This window comes from Triturus cristatus, chromosome 6, assembly GCF_964204655.1.
Source record: "Triturus cristatus chromosome 6, aTriCri1.1, whole genome shotgun sequence".
NCBI classification, from domain to species: Eukaryota; Metazoa; Chordata; class Amphibia; order Caudata; family Salamandridae; genus Triturus; species Triturus cristatus.
In genome coordinates, this window is record NC_140589.1 from 1,465,688,670 (window position 1) to 1,465,704,383 (window position 15,714).

Below are 15,714 nucleotides of genomic sequence, written 5' to 3' on the forward strand. Positions count from 1 at the left end.
GCGAAAGCATCCATGCGGGAAGAGATGCGATCAACTTTATCAACCACAGTAGCGAAGCCTTGTCTCATCTCCTGCATCAGCTGCAGCATATCCGGTGGCGCCGAGCTCGGCCCAGCGACCGCCGCAGGGGGGGCCGACAGGGCCGTCCGAGTCCGGCGCGCTCCGCGATCCCTTCTTGGACATAGGGGCCTCGAATGAGATCTTCGGCTGACGACTGTCCTGCTTCCCCATTACGGGACCCTCGAGTGAGCCGACGAATTGCAAAGATGGGGGGGGGGGGGAGCCACAGATTCCACAGGCCGGCCCCGACCCAACCGTACCAATGGCCAGGCGTAGCCGAGCTCCGTACTTCAAAGGGCCAAGCCAGTCCTCAAGGAGATGTCCGGCGGGGAGACGGCCACCCAAGATCACCACAATATGAAGCGGCGAACGTCCCCCAGTCCAGTAATAGCAAAGGAGAGAACACCACTGTGGGACGCCTCACTGGGTGCAACACCACCGCACGTGCAGAAAGCAGCGGAGGGGGCACGCAGGCATGGAAGCGGGCACCCGTCTCACAGGGCTCCACAAAGCTGCGTCGTCCGGGGCCCACACATCGGCGCCTCACCGCGTTCAGCAGTAACGAGCAGGACCCCCAGCAGCCCTCGGGCCGAACCTGCCAGGTAAGTCAACTCTCCACCTCACTCACCAGGGGCCTCTCTTCGTCGCCGCGGCCGACATTCCACACATCTGCTCGGGTTCCACGCACGATACAGCCTCAAAAAGGCACGGGGGGATGCCCTCAAGACAGCCGTCGTTACTCCAGCCGGACACCTTCCAAGTCGACAGTTCAAGATCCGCAGGGGGGGGGGGATGTGAGACGCCACCGCCGCCCCTCACTCCAGGCCCAGATAGAACAACAAAAAAAGGGGGGGGGGGGCACCCCACCACCTCCCGGCACCGGAACAAACACAGGCTAAAGTCGCCTCCAAGCGCGGGCAGCTCCGATCTCCTCCGGTCCCAGTGAGTCACAAATGTGCACACCTGCGGGGGGGGGGGAGGGGGCCCGGACACCCCCGCCGGCGCCGCTGCAATCTCTCGTTACCTTCGGCGATCAGGCCTACGGCAGCAGGGAGCCAGACATCGCAAAGCTCGCTTCGGGGCCTTCCGTCCTCGTGGTAGGCAGCGGTATTGCGTAAACCAGTCGTCCAGCCGGAGCCGCTCGCGATCACCGCTCAGGCCTCCGTCATTCTACCTCCGCCTCTACCTCCATGACGCCAGGCGCTGCGGGCACCAAACTCGGACCGAAGGTGCCAAGGACCATCAGGACCCTAGCCCTACAGTCTCGATCGGGCAGGCGGTCCGGAACGTAGGATAAATGAAGGATCTGTGATCCAGGCTGCAGGAGCCTCACGGGAGTGCGGCCATTCTGCGTGCGCGCCCTCTAGCGCCCCCCCTTTAGCGGCCAAACTCTGCTTCTACCACAAATAAGAAATGATGGCTGCTCACGTTGAGAGGCTAGGTAGGTCAGGTCAGAACACCCCCTGTCCCCTTTGGATCAAGAAAATTGGACAATTCATAGATACTGAAGCAACACAGCACAACACAAAAAACGATATTGCTCAATAAATAGAACCTGTCATGGTTATCCATGCCCAAACCTGCTTCATCGTTCGCCGCCCCCTGGAAACGTCAATGGCCTGTCTCTAGTAAACATCTTGAGGAATGATGCGGCTGACTGCGGAGCCCCAAAAGTATTCCTCTATCCACCCATTGTGAGCTAGATACAGCACTGCATATAGCAGGTTTATGAATTGCAGTTTCTTTTTGACACCAGCTAATGATCTGTGGGCTTCATGCCCAGTAGCCAAGAAGTGTGGGAATAATGAGACCGTGGCCCCCGTAGAGTTGAAGTCACATTTTTCACGAACGATTCTCAGGGTCATGTCCCAATTCCTGTCATGTAGAAGGTGAGAAGTTATGGGTTGTGGTGTTGCCACTGGCATACGCACCAACTTTCTGTATGCCACAATGATGGAAACCGTAAAGAAGCTGTGCCTACCAAACTGATTGAAGGTGAGGGTCTCCACTGAGCATGCCATGTCACCCATGTTGGTGGTCACTGTTATGCTACCTAGTGCATGCCTCCAGATCTTTGTTTTTGACCCCCATTACCTCAAAGACTCGCACAGTTTTGCAGCACTTTTAATTGCACGTGGCTCAGTCATGCGCAAATATTCCTGAGACTGGGTGGAAGGGTAGGAATTTACAACCAGGTGGCTACTCTAGACACAACATTGGTTTGTCTGGTTATATTTGGGCAGAAATGTATTTCTGGGGAAGTTATACCAAAAGCAAAGTTTATGTTGTGGAGAATATGAAGTTCATTATGGGGTGCCACATCAGGAAAACATGCTGAATCTCTAAGCCAATCCGCCGGTGTATGTGGTACTCAAGAAAACAACAAATCCAGGAATGAATGAAGATGGTTCAGGGAACACAGGTGATTATGTTCAAGCATTAAAGGAGTGATTCCAAACAGTTTTTAGTGAAAGATTGGGGGAAATTCAAGGTATTCAAGCATCATATAACCTTAAAAGATGTTTCTTACTGGTTGCCTTACTGGTACAGAAGCGTGCCTCTTGCATATTATAGTTACTAAAAAATGTGTGTAAGGAGAAAATCTCTGAGCCTGTAGAATAGTCATTGTGGGTGTTCCGAGTTATATCATTAAAAGGTTAAGGAGGATTTAAGACTGTGTACAGATTTGCACAGTCTCAGTGGGTCCACCTGTTTAGGTTGTCATCCTCTATCAAATTTGCCTGAGAGGTTTCCCGTATTAGTTGGAGTTACTGTCTTTACAAAATTGCACCTGTTTAGTGTCTATTAAGAGATTGCTTTGAAGAAGACTCTAAACCTTTCCCAGCTTTGATCACTGCAGAAGGTGTGTGCATGTCTTATATAATGCTATTCAGACTTGCTAGTGTTGCTTCTGATTTTCAGTGTCTGATGCAGGAGACTTTAAAGGGCATCACTGGTGCTTTGGCCTTCCAGGATGACATTCTAGAATGCAGAAGCTTCTAAAAGGAGTATGATCATATGAGGAAAGTTTAGGCTATTCTGAAGTAGAAAGGTTTACTATTGAAGATAAACCAATTCAAATTCAGTTGTAAAGAAATGTAATATTTGGGGCATTTCATCAGCTGTAATAGTTCGCACCTAAATAAATTTCACCCCACAAAATCACTACGGCAATATTAGAAGCACCTCCGCCAGAGTCAAAATAACAGTTGGTGTCCTATTTTAGAACTAACAGAGTTGGATGCTGAATTTGTTAATGGGTATTCAAGTGACGTTGTGCATTTTCGATGCCTACTAAAGAAGAATGGCAAGTTTAATTTTGATAGAGTTCAGTGCCAAGATTTTAACAAACTCAAGAATGAGATTGTTAATACGCCTTGTTTAAAATCTTTTGTTAGGGAAAAAAAAAACTATAGTGGGAGTGGATGCAAGTAATTGCAACATTGTATCACTGGGAATGGAGCGTGAGAAGAATGTTGAATGGGTTAGTAGCTTTATGGTTATAGGGATTTGAGATTGGCAGAGCAGAATTATTCTGTAGTTGAGCTTAAATAGTGTGTATGTAGGTTGATGAGTATTTTAAGTTGTGTCTGTGGGGAGCAAAGTTTTTCTGAAGTGACTAAAAGCCCGGAGGGGGAGGACAGTGACAACAAGATTAGCTAAACCAGTAGCCAAGTTACAGCCAATATAATATGGTGTATGGTTCCAGACAGAAAAAATATTGATGCTATCTTTTATGTTCAGGTTGCCATTAGATATTGGGCCTGGTGTCAGGGAACCTACTGAGAATGAGGTTGTGTTTGCTACGATTTACACTGGAGGTAGTAGTGTGAAGGAATGTACTGTTGTTATCACAGAAGTGAGTTGCCGGAGGGGGTGAAGGAAGATTCTTTAATAAAAACTGTTTTGAAATATATATAGTTGAAGGATGGTCTGACCAAGTAAAAGGTTGCTGGGGAAAGTTGGAGCACATTTCATGGTTCAGGAGGAATTGGCAGTGAATAATGGAGTTTTGGTTGATGTCACAATAATACCTCCTTTGGGATAGTGGAAAAAGATAGTCAGGCTATGTTATGAAGGTCATTTTGGAATCTCAGGCACGAGAAGACATGCACATGAACATTTCTTTTGGCCTGTGAGGGATATTGTGATGGATCGATGGGCAAAAGAATGATATATGTGTGGAAAGTGAAAGTCTGTGAAAGAATGTGGTTGAAAAAATTATTCGAAGGAGGTGTGTGTGTGTGTGATCTTGTGATTATGCATGACATTTGTAACCCTAACTACATTGGGTGGAATGGAGAATTTAGAATGCAAGTAAGATGTAATATTGAATTGAGTAGTGTGGAATGGGTGTGTTGTGATTTTAGTCACTGTGGCAGTTGAAGTGGTGTGCGGTGTAAAGGTGTGCTCTGGATTGCTCTTTATTGAACCGGTAGTCTTCCAAAAACACTTCTTATGAAGCTACCATGTTTTCTGTAGTATCACTACTTTGCTGAAACACAACATCACTCCTTAATTTTCTCATAGATCTTTGTGGTGCATATTAGATTAGCAAACACAAGGAGATGATGGACGGAGTGCTGAAACTTTTCAAACACTCACCCCCAGTCACAGATCTGGTTTGAATCCATCATCATTATTTAGCTCACTTTGCCACTCCAGTTCAGACACAGCTATATGCAAATCAGTCTTGACCCTGTGCCTCATGGGAACAGTCCAGCCCGAACTGCCAAGCCATGTCTTCCCTGGACCGGAAACAAGCATCCTGGGACCGGCTTCTGGCTAACAGCCCTCTTCAGCCAGGCTAGCTTGAATCCAGTGGTAAAGTGAGCAAGGGACCCACGTCTGGGCATACCCTGCCAACTTAGGATGAACAAAGCAAACACAAGGAGATGATGGACGGAGTGCTGAAACTTTTCAAAAACTCACCCCCCAGTCACAGATCTGGGTTGAATCCATCATCATTCTTTAGCTCACTTTGCCACCCCAGTTCAGACACAGCTATATGCAAATCAGTCTTGACCCTGTGCCTCATGGGAACAGTTCAGCCCGAACTGCCAAGGCAGGTCTTCCCTGGACCGGAAACAAGCATCCTGGGACCGGGTTCAGGCTAACAGCCCTCTTCAGCCAGGCTAGCTTGGCTGAAGAGGGCTTTTCCCATGAGCCAGTTTCTTCCCCTGGGGAGGACTATTGACTTTCTTATTTTACCAAAATGCAGTGCTGCATTTCCTTTGTGTTCTATTCATCTGCATCTAATCTGAACTATTTATACATGCCATACATTTATCTCATGAGTTATGAGGTTCTGTGTATATTCACTATTTTCTACTTATGCCCACTGGCTGCTTTATGGAGTCACAAAAATGTTTTGGGAATTGCACTACAGCTGCTAATTTATCTTTTTGTATTTGACAGACATCTTGGATCTCAGCTCTGTGAACTGGAAAAGCTTATAGATAAAATGATGATTGCGGAGTTTTCTGGATATGCTAGAAGCGATTTAAACAGGCCACTGGAAGAAGATTTTCAGATTTTGGAAGAGGTAAACATGTAGGCATGTTATTGTTTAAATATTTGATATTTTAAAAGTCTTCACACTTAATTTTATAACTTCATTGTTATTATTTACCAATATTTCAATGGAGCTTATTATTTATTGAAGTTTGTATGTAGTTATGATATCACTTTTGATACTATCAACTGTGTTGTCTTGGTTACATTGATATCTACCTTACGTCCTCCTAGACCTAAGCAAGAAATGTTTTTACGAGTAATTGTAGGAAACAGAATTATTTTTGCCCCTTTTGCACTCTGGCTTTTTACACCTACTGTTTACCTGTTTCTCAAACTAATCTTCCTATAAATATCTTGTCGCCAAGCTGTACAGAAAGACCATATTTAAATTGAAATGACAAAACCACATTTATCGAGCATAACATCCTGCTTCTGGGGAATATCCAAATTGTGATTAGCACCCTCTCCACTCTTCCCCCAGAGATTCAGGGGCATAAAACACGATATTGCCATCCATTCCATTCCAAATCTGTACCCAAGGTCCATCATCCTATCCACATTCCAGCTACCCTTCACCTTTCTGAAATGGTAGCTAACCAGGCCTTGTTTCAGAGCTTTACTTTAATGCACACTTTCATGAAGTAGTTTGTCTGTAGTCTTTGTTGGCATGTCAAGGCCTTGTTCCCATGTGACATGTAGATAATTACAGACAATATGTGGCTCAGAAACTCCGGTTTTAATTTTGATCTCCATTCTAAATCGGTCCAGTCTGTTGCCAGTTTGTCTGAGGTTCTATGCAGCCGAGAGCCTACTCTGTTCTAATGCATTCAATTTCTCTGCTGTCGGCATATATGTGGGTCACGCTCCACCACCTCCCTCCACCACCATGTCAGCCGCAGCCTCCAAGCCTCTTTAGTTTGTCCCCCGACTGTCATGGGCGACCAGTAGGTGGCAGGATACGCTATCACCTGCACCACTGGAGGTCAGTAACATCGGAACGCTGGGTTCTCCAGATTGTCCGAAGGGGCTACTTCCGCCTCGTCATGAGTAGTCCTCCATCCATGCCACCCATGTATGACATGCTGACACAGAACCATCTCTTTTACTCCTCTGGGAAGTGACGGCTATCTTGGCCAAGGGAGCAATAGAGAGGGTGCCAGCATCCGAAGTAGGTCGTGGTTGCTATTCCCAGAGACCTTTGTCCTATCCTAGACCTGCGCCCTCTCAATTTCTTCTTGAGAAAGGAGAAATTTTAAATGCTCACGCTCGCTCAAGTCCTGTCTGCCCTGCACCCGGGACACTGGATGGTAGTGCTGGATTTGTAGGACACGTACTTCCACATCCCGTCTTCCCTGCCCACAGACGTTGCGTACAGTTCATGGTAGGCCACAAGCACTTTCAGTTCACCATCCTAACCTTTGGCCATACCAGCACCCCTCAAGTGCTCAAAAAGGTGATGGCTGTGGTTGCAACTCATCTGCAGAGATCAGGAGTATCGTTTTCTCCTATCTCAACAACTGGCTGTTGAAGTAGGGCTTATCTCTGGCAGTTGTCTCCCACTTCCAGACTACAGCGGACCTCTTGCACTTGTTGGGGTTCACTATCAACGTGCCGAAGTCACAGCTGACACGTTCTCAGATGCTCTGTTCAATCGGACCTGTTCTGAACACAGAGCAGTTTCGGGATTATCCTCCAGAACAGCGAGTCTGGGGTATGCAGGCTATGATACAGATGTTTCAGCCTCTAGTCTGGGGTTCGGTGAGATTGACTCTGAGGCTGCTGGGCCTCATGGCCTCCTGCATCCTGCTTGTGACACATTCCTGCTGGCATAAGCAGGTTCTATAGTGGGACCTGAAGGTCCAGTGTGTGCACCATCAGGGAAATCTCTCCAACCAGGTCCAGATCTCAGGGGACACTGCAAAAGATCTGCAGTGGTGGATAAAGAACCGCGATTAGGTGAGTGGCAGACCCCACTCCTTTCCCCAACCAGATCTGACAGTAGTGACAGATGCGTCACTCTTGGGATGGGCCAGCCATTTGTGAGAGGTGGAGATCAGAGGACTCTGATCTCCGGCAGAATCTGGACTCCACATCAACCTGTTGGAGCTGTGTTCATTCCGGCTGGCATTAAAAGTCGTTCTACCCTCCATCAAGGGAATGCTAGTGCAGGTGTTCATGAATTACACCGCCTTGTGGTACTGCAACGGGCAGAGTTGGGTGGTGTACCCCTTGTCAAGAGGCCCTACGACTCTGGGCATGTCTGGAACGTCCAGGCTTATTTTTGGTGGTGCAACACCTGGTGGGATCTCTGAACACCAGAGCGGATGAACTCGGCCGAAGATGTCTAGCGAATCATGAATGGCATCTCCATCCGGAGGTGGCACAAGGTCTCCTTCAGCGGTGGGGAGAGCCTTGGTTAGATCTATTAACCCCAGCTTAGAACACGCAACATCAGCGGTTTTGAGCACTGGATTTTCCAAGGTGGCTCTCGCTTGGAGATGCTTTCGTCTCAAGGGGAGCTCAGGTCTCCTGTACACCTTTCCACCCATACCACTCCTGCCCAGAGTTCTCAAGAAGATCAGATACGACTGTGCCCAAGTCTTCCTTGTGGCTCCGGACTGGGCTCTGACAGTCTGGTTTCCGAGCTGTTGAGCATGGCCAGTGGTCCTCCGATCAGGCTGCATATTTGTGGGGATCTTCTGTCACATAACAGGGGAGGGTTGTCCAACCTAACCTGTCAACCCGCCGTCTTAATACGTGGAGATTGAGGGGCTACAATTGACAGCGTTTGACCATCCGCCCGAAGTCTGTGATGTTGTCTTGGCAGCTTGGCGTCCCTCTACCAAGATGGTGTACTACGGCTGTTTGAATACGTTTGTGGCCTGATGTGCTGAACAACTCATGAGAAAATCTGGAGTTTCTCAACTTCTCATCCTGCCTATGTTGTTTTAGGTTCTTCTGTGGAGACTGCCTGTATCAGCAAGTTATTTATTGCTTTTTATTTTGTGTAGTTATGGCACAGACGTGAAGAAAGCTTCAAAGAACTCAAAAACAGAGCTGGGTGAAGGTATTTGAGTCAGTAAGGTAGCACTAAATTAAGCTCAAATGATTTGCAAGAGTTGTGATAATGTAACAATATCGACTTATCAAAAGAGGTGAGTCTGACCATTTTCATATCTTTCTGAACTACTATTGAGACGACTAGGCAAATTGTAGGAGTACAAATAAGGATGGTATTGGAGACTGTGTCCAATGCAGTGGATAGGTCCAGGAGGATGAGGGCTGCTCTTTCTCGTGTGTCTAGGATCATGCGGATGTCATCTGTGGCAAGATGAGTGTGGTTTCAGTCCTGTGGTTGGGTCTAAACCTGAGACTGAGTGGCATGGAAAAGTTGGTGACTGAGTGGCTTGTAGGATTTGATTGATGCAGAGGTATTAAGTAAGACGTCTGTTGATCATTATCTCTGAAACTTTGGTCGGATAGGGTAGCAGGGAAATTGATCTGGAGTTGGAGAGCGTGGAGTGGTCTGACAAGGGTGTCTTCAACAAGGGAAAGACTGATTCATGTTTCCAGGCATCTTGGAAAGACCCAGAGGAGATGGAGGTGTTCAGGATCAGCATGAGTACGTCACTGATGGGTTGGAGTCCTCTGGCATATGTGTGGTGGGGGGCATGGGTCTGACAGGGCCTCTAAATGGATGGATGTCATGGTAGTGGTGGTTATGTCCGGGATGATAGCTTGCCATGTAATAAGTGTTTGTTGTTTGTGTGCGATCTGCAGCCATTTTGTGAGGTTTGTTCGGTGCAGTTGTGTGATGAAGTTGCTGTATATGGCAGTGATTTCGTTGCTGAAGAATTGAGATTGTTGCATAGGTCCTGTGAAGGGGAGTTTGAGTCGAACGCGGACTCTGAAGAGGTGGAATCTTTTACGATGGAGAAAATGCATTTGTTTCTGTTGGTGCTAGTGTGGACAAGGTCCGCCAGGACGGTGCATTTGGTGGATCGGATTAGTTGGTGGTAGCATCCCAGGGCAGAGTTGAAAGTGCTCCTGTCTGCTTTGTCTTGGCTATTTGTGCTCCAGTTGTTTGCAGTGGTGTTTCGTCATCCTGAGTTCCTTCTTGTTAAAAGAGAAATTTACATTGTGTGAAGAAATTGATCAGCACTTGATTTTTGAAAATGTATGGCAAATGGTTCACTGAGCTGTTGTCAAACCTCTAAGGATTGAACTGATTTTACAGGATGGTTATGGGATAATTAGCCACAAATAAACTGTTGGAAGTATGATTTCAAATTACACAATTTGTAGCTCCCTAACCCAGTACCACAGTTCAGAACCATAGAGGAATTATAGACCAAGTTACACTGCAGAAAGGTTACGGGAACTGTGAAATGTTTGGGAAAATCCGTGACTTATTGTAAATTTTATAAAAACATTTCACCAAAAGTATGAATATACTACAACTTGGTTCTAAGGGCAGTTTTAAAGATACCAGAAATCAGGGACCACTTCTGTTAAAATATAACTAACATATGCCATGCATTTAAAAAATAAAATAAAAACAATCAGTTTATGTAATTTTAAAAGTCTCTGTTTTAATAGGGTCCACAGTTCAACACAAAAGCCTTAGATGGCAATTTAATTAGTCGACAAAGATCGTCCTTAGAATGGTCAAGTCCATTACCGCCCAGGTTTATATGCTCATCTTTGGAATCAATGGCTCAACTAATCCTCTTTGTTATTCTCACAATAGTTCAAGTTAGTAGAGTGAGCCAAAATATCTTTATTCAGCAGAAAGGTGCTTCAGTTCATGAAGAATTAATCTTCATCATCAGATTTCCTGACTCGGGTCCCAAATAGTCATACAGTGATCAGCAAACATGATACCCAAAGTCAATCGTCTGCCCAGGAGCCAGCACGTGTTTCGCAGCACTTCTTCACTTCTTCGGTGCTCACTTATAGGCTGCAGCTTTGTCCAATGGCTATCCAGTACTACCCCAAATTTGCACTTTCCTTCCATCCGCACATAATGGTGTTGTAATGTAAATGCCTTAATTCAATGATCAAAACAAGAGTTGTTGTAACTTCCCACTTGTTACTGGTGTGTGAAGGTCAGTGCTAGCACAATACTATAGCAAATACTAGCCCCATACTAAATTAACATAATGCGTCACAACAGAATTACTTCACTACAATGGAAAAGACAAAGCGACACAGCACTTACACAAACAGAACAGGACTGGCTCCTCCAGTATCTGCAAGGTCTTGTCTCACATACAGACACCATACAGAAAAGGCAGTAGCAGTCAGTTTGAGTAGATGTGAGCGAGCCACGAAATTCACATGGGGAGCAGAGTCAAGGGTCTGTCTGGGCTTTAAAAGTCTGTGCACGAGTCGAGCCCTAAAAATATTTGGCTTGTAAATCCCCCAACAAACAAGTAAAAATATGATGAATTCTTCACAATTCAAGCAACTACATGTCGACGGCATGTGTGGCTGTAGATACACATGCTCTGCATACTCCTGCCATCTAGTGGTGGGTCCAGAGTTGTGCAAGTTTGATTCTTCGAAGAAGTCTTTAGAGTCACGAGACATGGTGACTCCTCCTCTCTGTGAAACTGCGCATGGACATCGACTCCTTTGTGAGATTGTTTTATGTCTGCCGTAAGGTTTGGGCCTGTGTGCCTCTGCCCCGTTTGTCGACTCTGGTAAAACTCTTCGTTTTTTTATTTACTGTGTTTGACGGTATTGTTTAGATCGCTCTTTTTCTAATTTTACGCTGCTCTTGGATTTCGTTGGTTTAGGTTTCAACCGACTGACCTATGGGACGCCGCCTGTCTCGGGCCTACTCCTGCGTGTATTCTATTGAACATGCCTTTCTGATGGAACATACACTCTTCAGATTTTGCCCGTGTTGACACGCAAAGTAGCCTCACACTGACCAACACCTTGTGTGCAACTTGTGTCTTTCGCCAGACCATCATGAGGCTGACTACGACGTGTGCAAGTCCTTTCAGTTCAAGAAAACCCTTCGGGATTGAAGGGCGTGTCAGTTGGAAATGTCTTGCAGAAGCGGAGATGACAACGCTGACATTTTTGGCGAGAAACATGCCCAGGAGGGGCCAGTTTAGGAAGATGAACAAGGCGTCTTCTCCCCTCAGGAAACGATATAGAGATGTGTAGCCTTCCATATGGTCAGCGCCTGAGTACTACTGCCCCTGATCCTTCCAACACCCAAGCACACCCCCATCATCCTCCTTCAGAGGTCACTAGACCACCACTGCCTTGAAGCTATGGTCGGATCTGAAAGACTAAGGCCAAGCCTTTGGTATATACATTTTGGATCGACACCGACATTTGAGATTGAACCGGCAACCAACCACATCTACCCCAGTGCTGACCAAAAAACTTGGTTCCACACCCAAACCCTCGGGTCTGGAAATTACAGAGCCGGAAGCCTCTAAATCTTCTTTGGATTCCATGTGTGTGGTCGAACCAATTCCAGAGAAAATGGACATTAGACAATGGAATATTGAGATCCAGGAAGGTACAGGACCGATCCTTGCTTTTCCTCCACCAAAGAGGAAGCTGTCCTTCCAAGAAGCACTGGATAGCCCTATTCTTCAAAAGAGGAAGCTGAAGGACTAAGCCATCAACCCTACACATCAGCTTCCTCCTCCTCCACCACCACCATCTCCACTGCCTCCATCAACTCCTGTATAACCAGCGCATGACCCACTTGATGCTACACCACCAGGGTCACCAGGTACAGATGATGAAAGGTGGGTGGGGTGGGGGTTACAGGTGCCATAAGGGGATACTGATCCATGGGATGCATATGATGCTGATCCCCTTACCCCAACAACCCAGATCTATATCCCGGTTACCCCTCCCCTCCAGAAGATGCCCCTTCTTATCAACAAGTCATTGCTAGGGCAGCTGCATTCCCCTATGTTGAGCTTTGCAAAGAATCCCTTGGACAGGATTTTTTGTTTGATACCCTATTTTCCACTCATAGGGATACCCAATATTTACTCATGCTGGCGTGAGGCATGCGGACATTTTTAAAGAGCCAGTCCGTGTCTGAATTATCACCCCATTGTTGGACAAAAATACAAGGCCACTCCTTCTGACCCACTTTTTATCAGAGGCTAAGTCCCACCTGACTCCATAGTTGCCACAACGGCTCATAAAGGAGCTAATAGCCAGGCTACTGGAGACACTCCACCACCTGAAAAAGAAAGCCACCGAATAGATGCAGCTGAGAAAAGAGTAGTAGCATAGGCTGCTAATCATTGGTGTATTGCCAATTTGAAGCTCTTCTGGCCTGCTATGACAGAGCCCATTGGGATGATATGGAGGAGCTGCTACAGTGCCTCCCAGAAGAATACCGCAAAAGGGGACAAAATATTGTCACAGAAGGTCAGGCTATCACTAACAACTCCATCCAATGTGTACCAGATGCAATGGATACAGCCACTAGGGGTGTCAATACCAGCGTGCACTTTAAGTGACATGCATGGCTTAGGTGTTCTGCTTTCAAACCAGAGGTCCAGCAGGCAGTACTCAATATCCCTTTCGAGAAAGAGCACCTTTTTGGGCCACAAGTAGACACTACTCTTGATAAAATGAAAAAGCACACTGACACAGCTAAAGCCTTGGGAGCATTACAGACCACAGCTCCTAGAGGATCCTTTCGTCGCCAAGACCACAGGGGTGCATACAAATCCACCACTTCAGACCTCTCCACCTCCCTTTAAAAACAAGGCAGTCCGCCTACAGTAAAGGCTACCTTAGTGGTTACTTCAGAGGCGGCAACAACATTGAAGGGGCACTGGTGCCTCCACACGTGGAGCAACACCCACTGCTAAGCAGTGACTACCCAATCCTTCGCCCTAACCATTCCACACCTGTTGGGGGCAGATTACAATTATTCCACCCAGTCTGGGAATCCATCACCTCAGACCAATGGGTACTAGCCATTATCCAACATGGCTATTGTCTGGAGATCATTTCTACACCACCCAATATCCCACATTGCACTCACAGCTTTGTCACAAGATAATCTAACACTTCTCAAACAAGAGGTCAAAGCCCTCCTTTTCAAAGGGGCTATAGAACCTGCTCCATTTCAACAGCAGGGACTAGGGGTATCCTCTGTATTTTCTCATTCCCAAAAATGACGGGTCACTAAGACCAATCTTAGATCTCTGACCCCCTGAACCAATATATCCTGTCAGAACATTTCCATATGGTTACTCTACAGGATGTTATTCCACTTTAACAACTGGCCAGCTTTAGCGCAACACTGGACCTGAAGGCAGCAGCGGTTTTTACATAAGAACGCAGGGGCGTTGACCCCCTGAGTTCAGCAATAGCCATTACATTACTTGCATGCACATACAAACTGTATGTATGCCGCTGCGCGGAGCTGCCAGCCTCTCTCAGACAGTAGTAGGCGTGGCTTATTTGCGGACTAGCAGCTAGGGCTGTGTGGCTGAAATGCGCATGTCAGGTTGGCTGGTATTTTGCTCATATGGAGTGCTGTGGTCACCTGTCCCTGCCAGTCTGCATCTGCTCTTATGCTGTTAACTATTATAAACAGCATGAGAGCAGTGCTTTTATTGGCTGAGATGCATGGATTTACTTTCACTTTGCCCACCCAGCATGCACTGCTCAGCTCTTCACATGGTGTGAATAGTCGGGCCGTGGATGTAAAAGTTGTACTGCAGTGCTGAGGTAAGTTGATGTTTGGTATGTTTATTTTTTTTATAATACATTGTGTGTATTTGTTTCATGCACTCCCTTTCTATTCATGCTTGAATATTGTAGAACTATGTTTAATATGGCTCACTATTACTAGCAAAATGTCCACCACCTTACTCAACAACTGACCTGGAGGAGGGAGGTGGCGCTTCCTCTTATTCTGAAGTGCACAAGGCATTCTACTTAATGGCTGCAATGGTGGCACTGTTAGTGGGAGAGTTGCGGCAGGCCACGATACCTCTCTTATTAGTTTGTACTTCTGTATTGACTATAGTATATGCTTTGTTTAACTGAATTATGCTCTGTAGCACAGTTCGAGGGCCAGGCAGACTAGCCAGGCAAGCATTCCTAAATAGGCTGTAATCTAGCGCTGGGTGGTCTGCCTATACAGCACCAAGAAAGTGCCAACAATGCATTCAATACAATGGAATGTATATACCTGCAAGACAATAATGGTAGGGGAGATTTAAAATGACATGGCAACATGCTTTACCTATGTGGGAGAGTGGCTGAATGTCTTTATATACTCCTGGTTATGCTGTGCTTCCTACAGACCCAATTTGGTTAGTCCTTGGGGAGTGTAGTGTTGTTGGGAACTACTGCTCTGGGGATGACTGGCAGAGGCATGAATGAAAACTGCAAGCTTTACCATGGATTTTGCCACAAAAGCCTACATACCCTCTTTCAGGCTAATGCTGTGTCTTCCTGTTTATGCTATTTCCCGCTATGTTATTGGGCACTACTGATAAGGGGACAGCTTTGGGCTGCAGAAACAAAACTCCTGAGGCCACACCTTGAATTTCGCATATATTCGATATTAGGTGGGAGCACAGTCTTTATAAGCAGGTAACGGGAATGACATTGAGTTCCGTACCAATAGACCTCTATTATCTGTCAAGAACATAAGAGGCAGCCTCAGGGGTGAGTTTTCAGTCCACAAATAAAGGTTATATTGTGTTAACAATATATAAAAGACAACGATAACTATCAAGTGCCTGTGATGGCAGACATAACCATCTCATTTGTTCTTTGTGGAAAGATCTCATCATTTGCAAGTGATTTTATCATCTAATCATTTGTTTAGTAAGATCTTCACACTTCTCATTTTTCCGCAGAAATAAACTGCAACACTTAGCTCCTATAGACTCTCCTATTAATTCTTAATTAATGTATGGAGCTATGTTCTTGATAAGCTGCAACAACTCCAAAATGCAGCCACTCGCGTGATGTGCAGGCTTACCTAGAATGACTACATCATTTCTCACAGTAAGCAACAGCTATCATTAGAGGAATGCACACAATTAAGTCACTGTCTGCTACACATTGCCGTCTGGGCTCAATTGTTTCCTGTCTTCCATGTTTTAAAATGTATAA

General features: G+C 46.2%; 1 protein-coding gene across 5 annotated transcripts in view; it reads left to right on the forward strand.

The window, feature by feature from the left end:
• VPS54 (VPS54 subunit of GARP complex) overlaps nt 1-15,714 on the forward strand; it is a 541,872-nt gene that overhangs the window by 161,141 nt on the left and 365,017 nt on the right. For all 5 annotated transcript variants that reach the window (XM_085612543.1, XM_085612546.1, XM_085612547.1 and 2 more), the window contains one exon: nt 5,479-5,605. In XM_085612543.1, the coding sequence (XP_085468669.1) occupies nt 5,479-5,605 (127 nt within the window). The remainder of the gene's footprint in view (nt 1-5,478; nt 5,606-15,714) is intronic.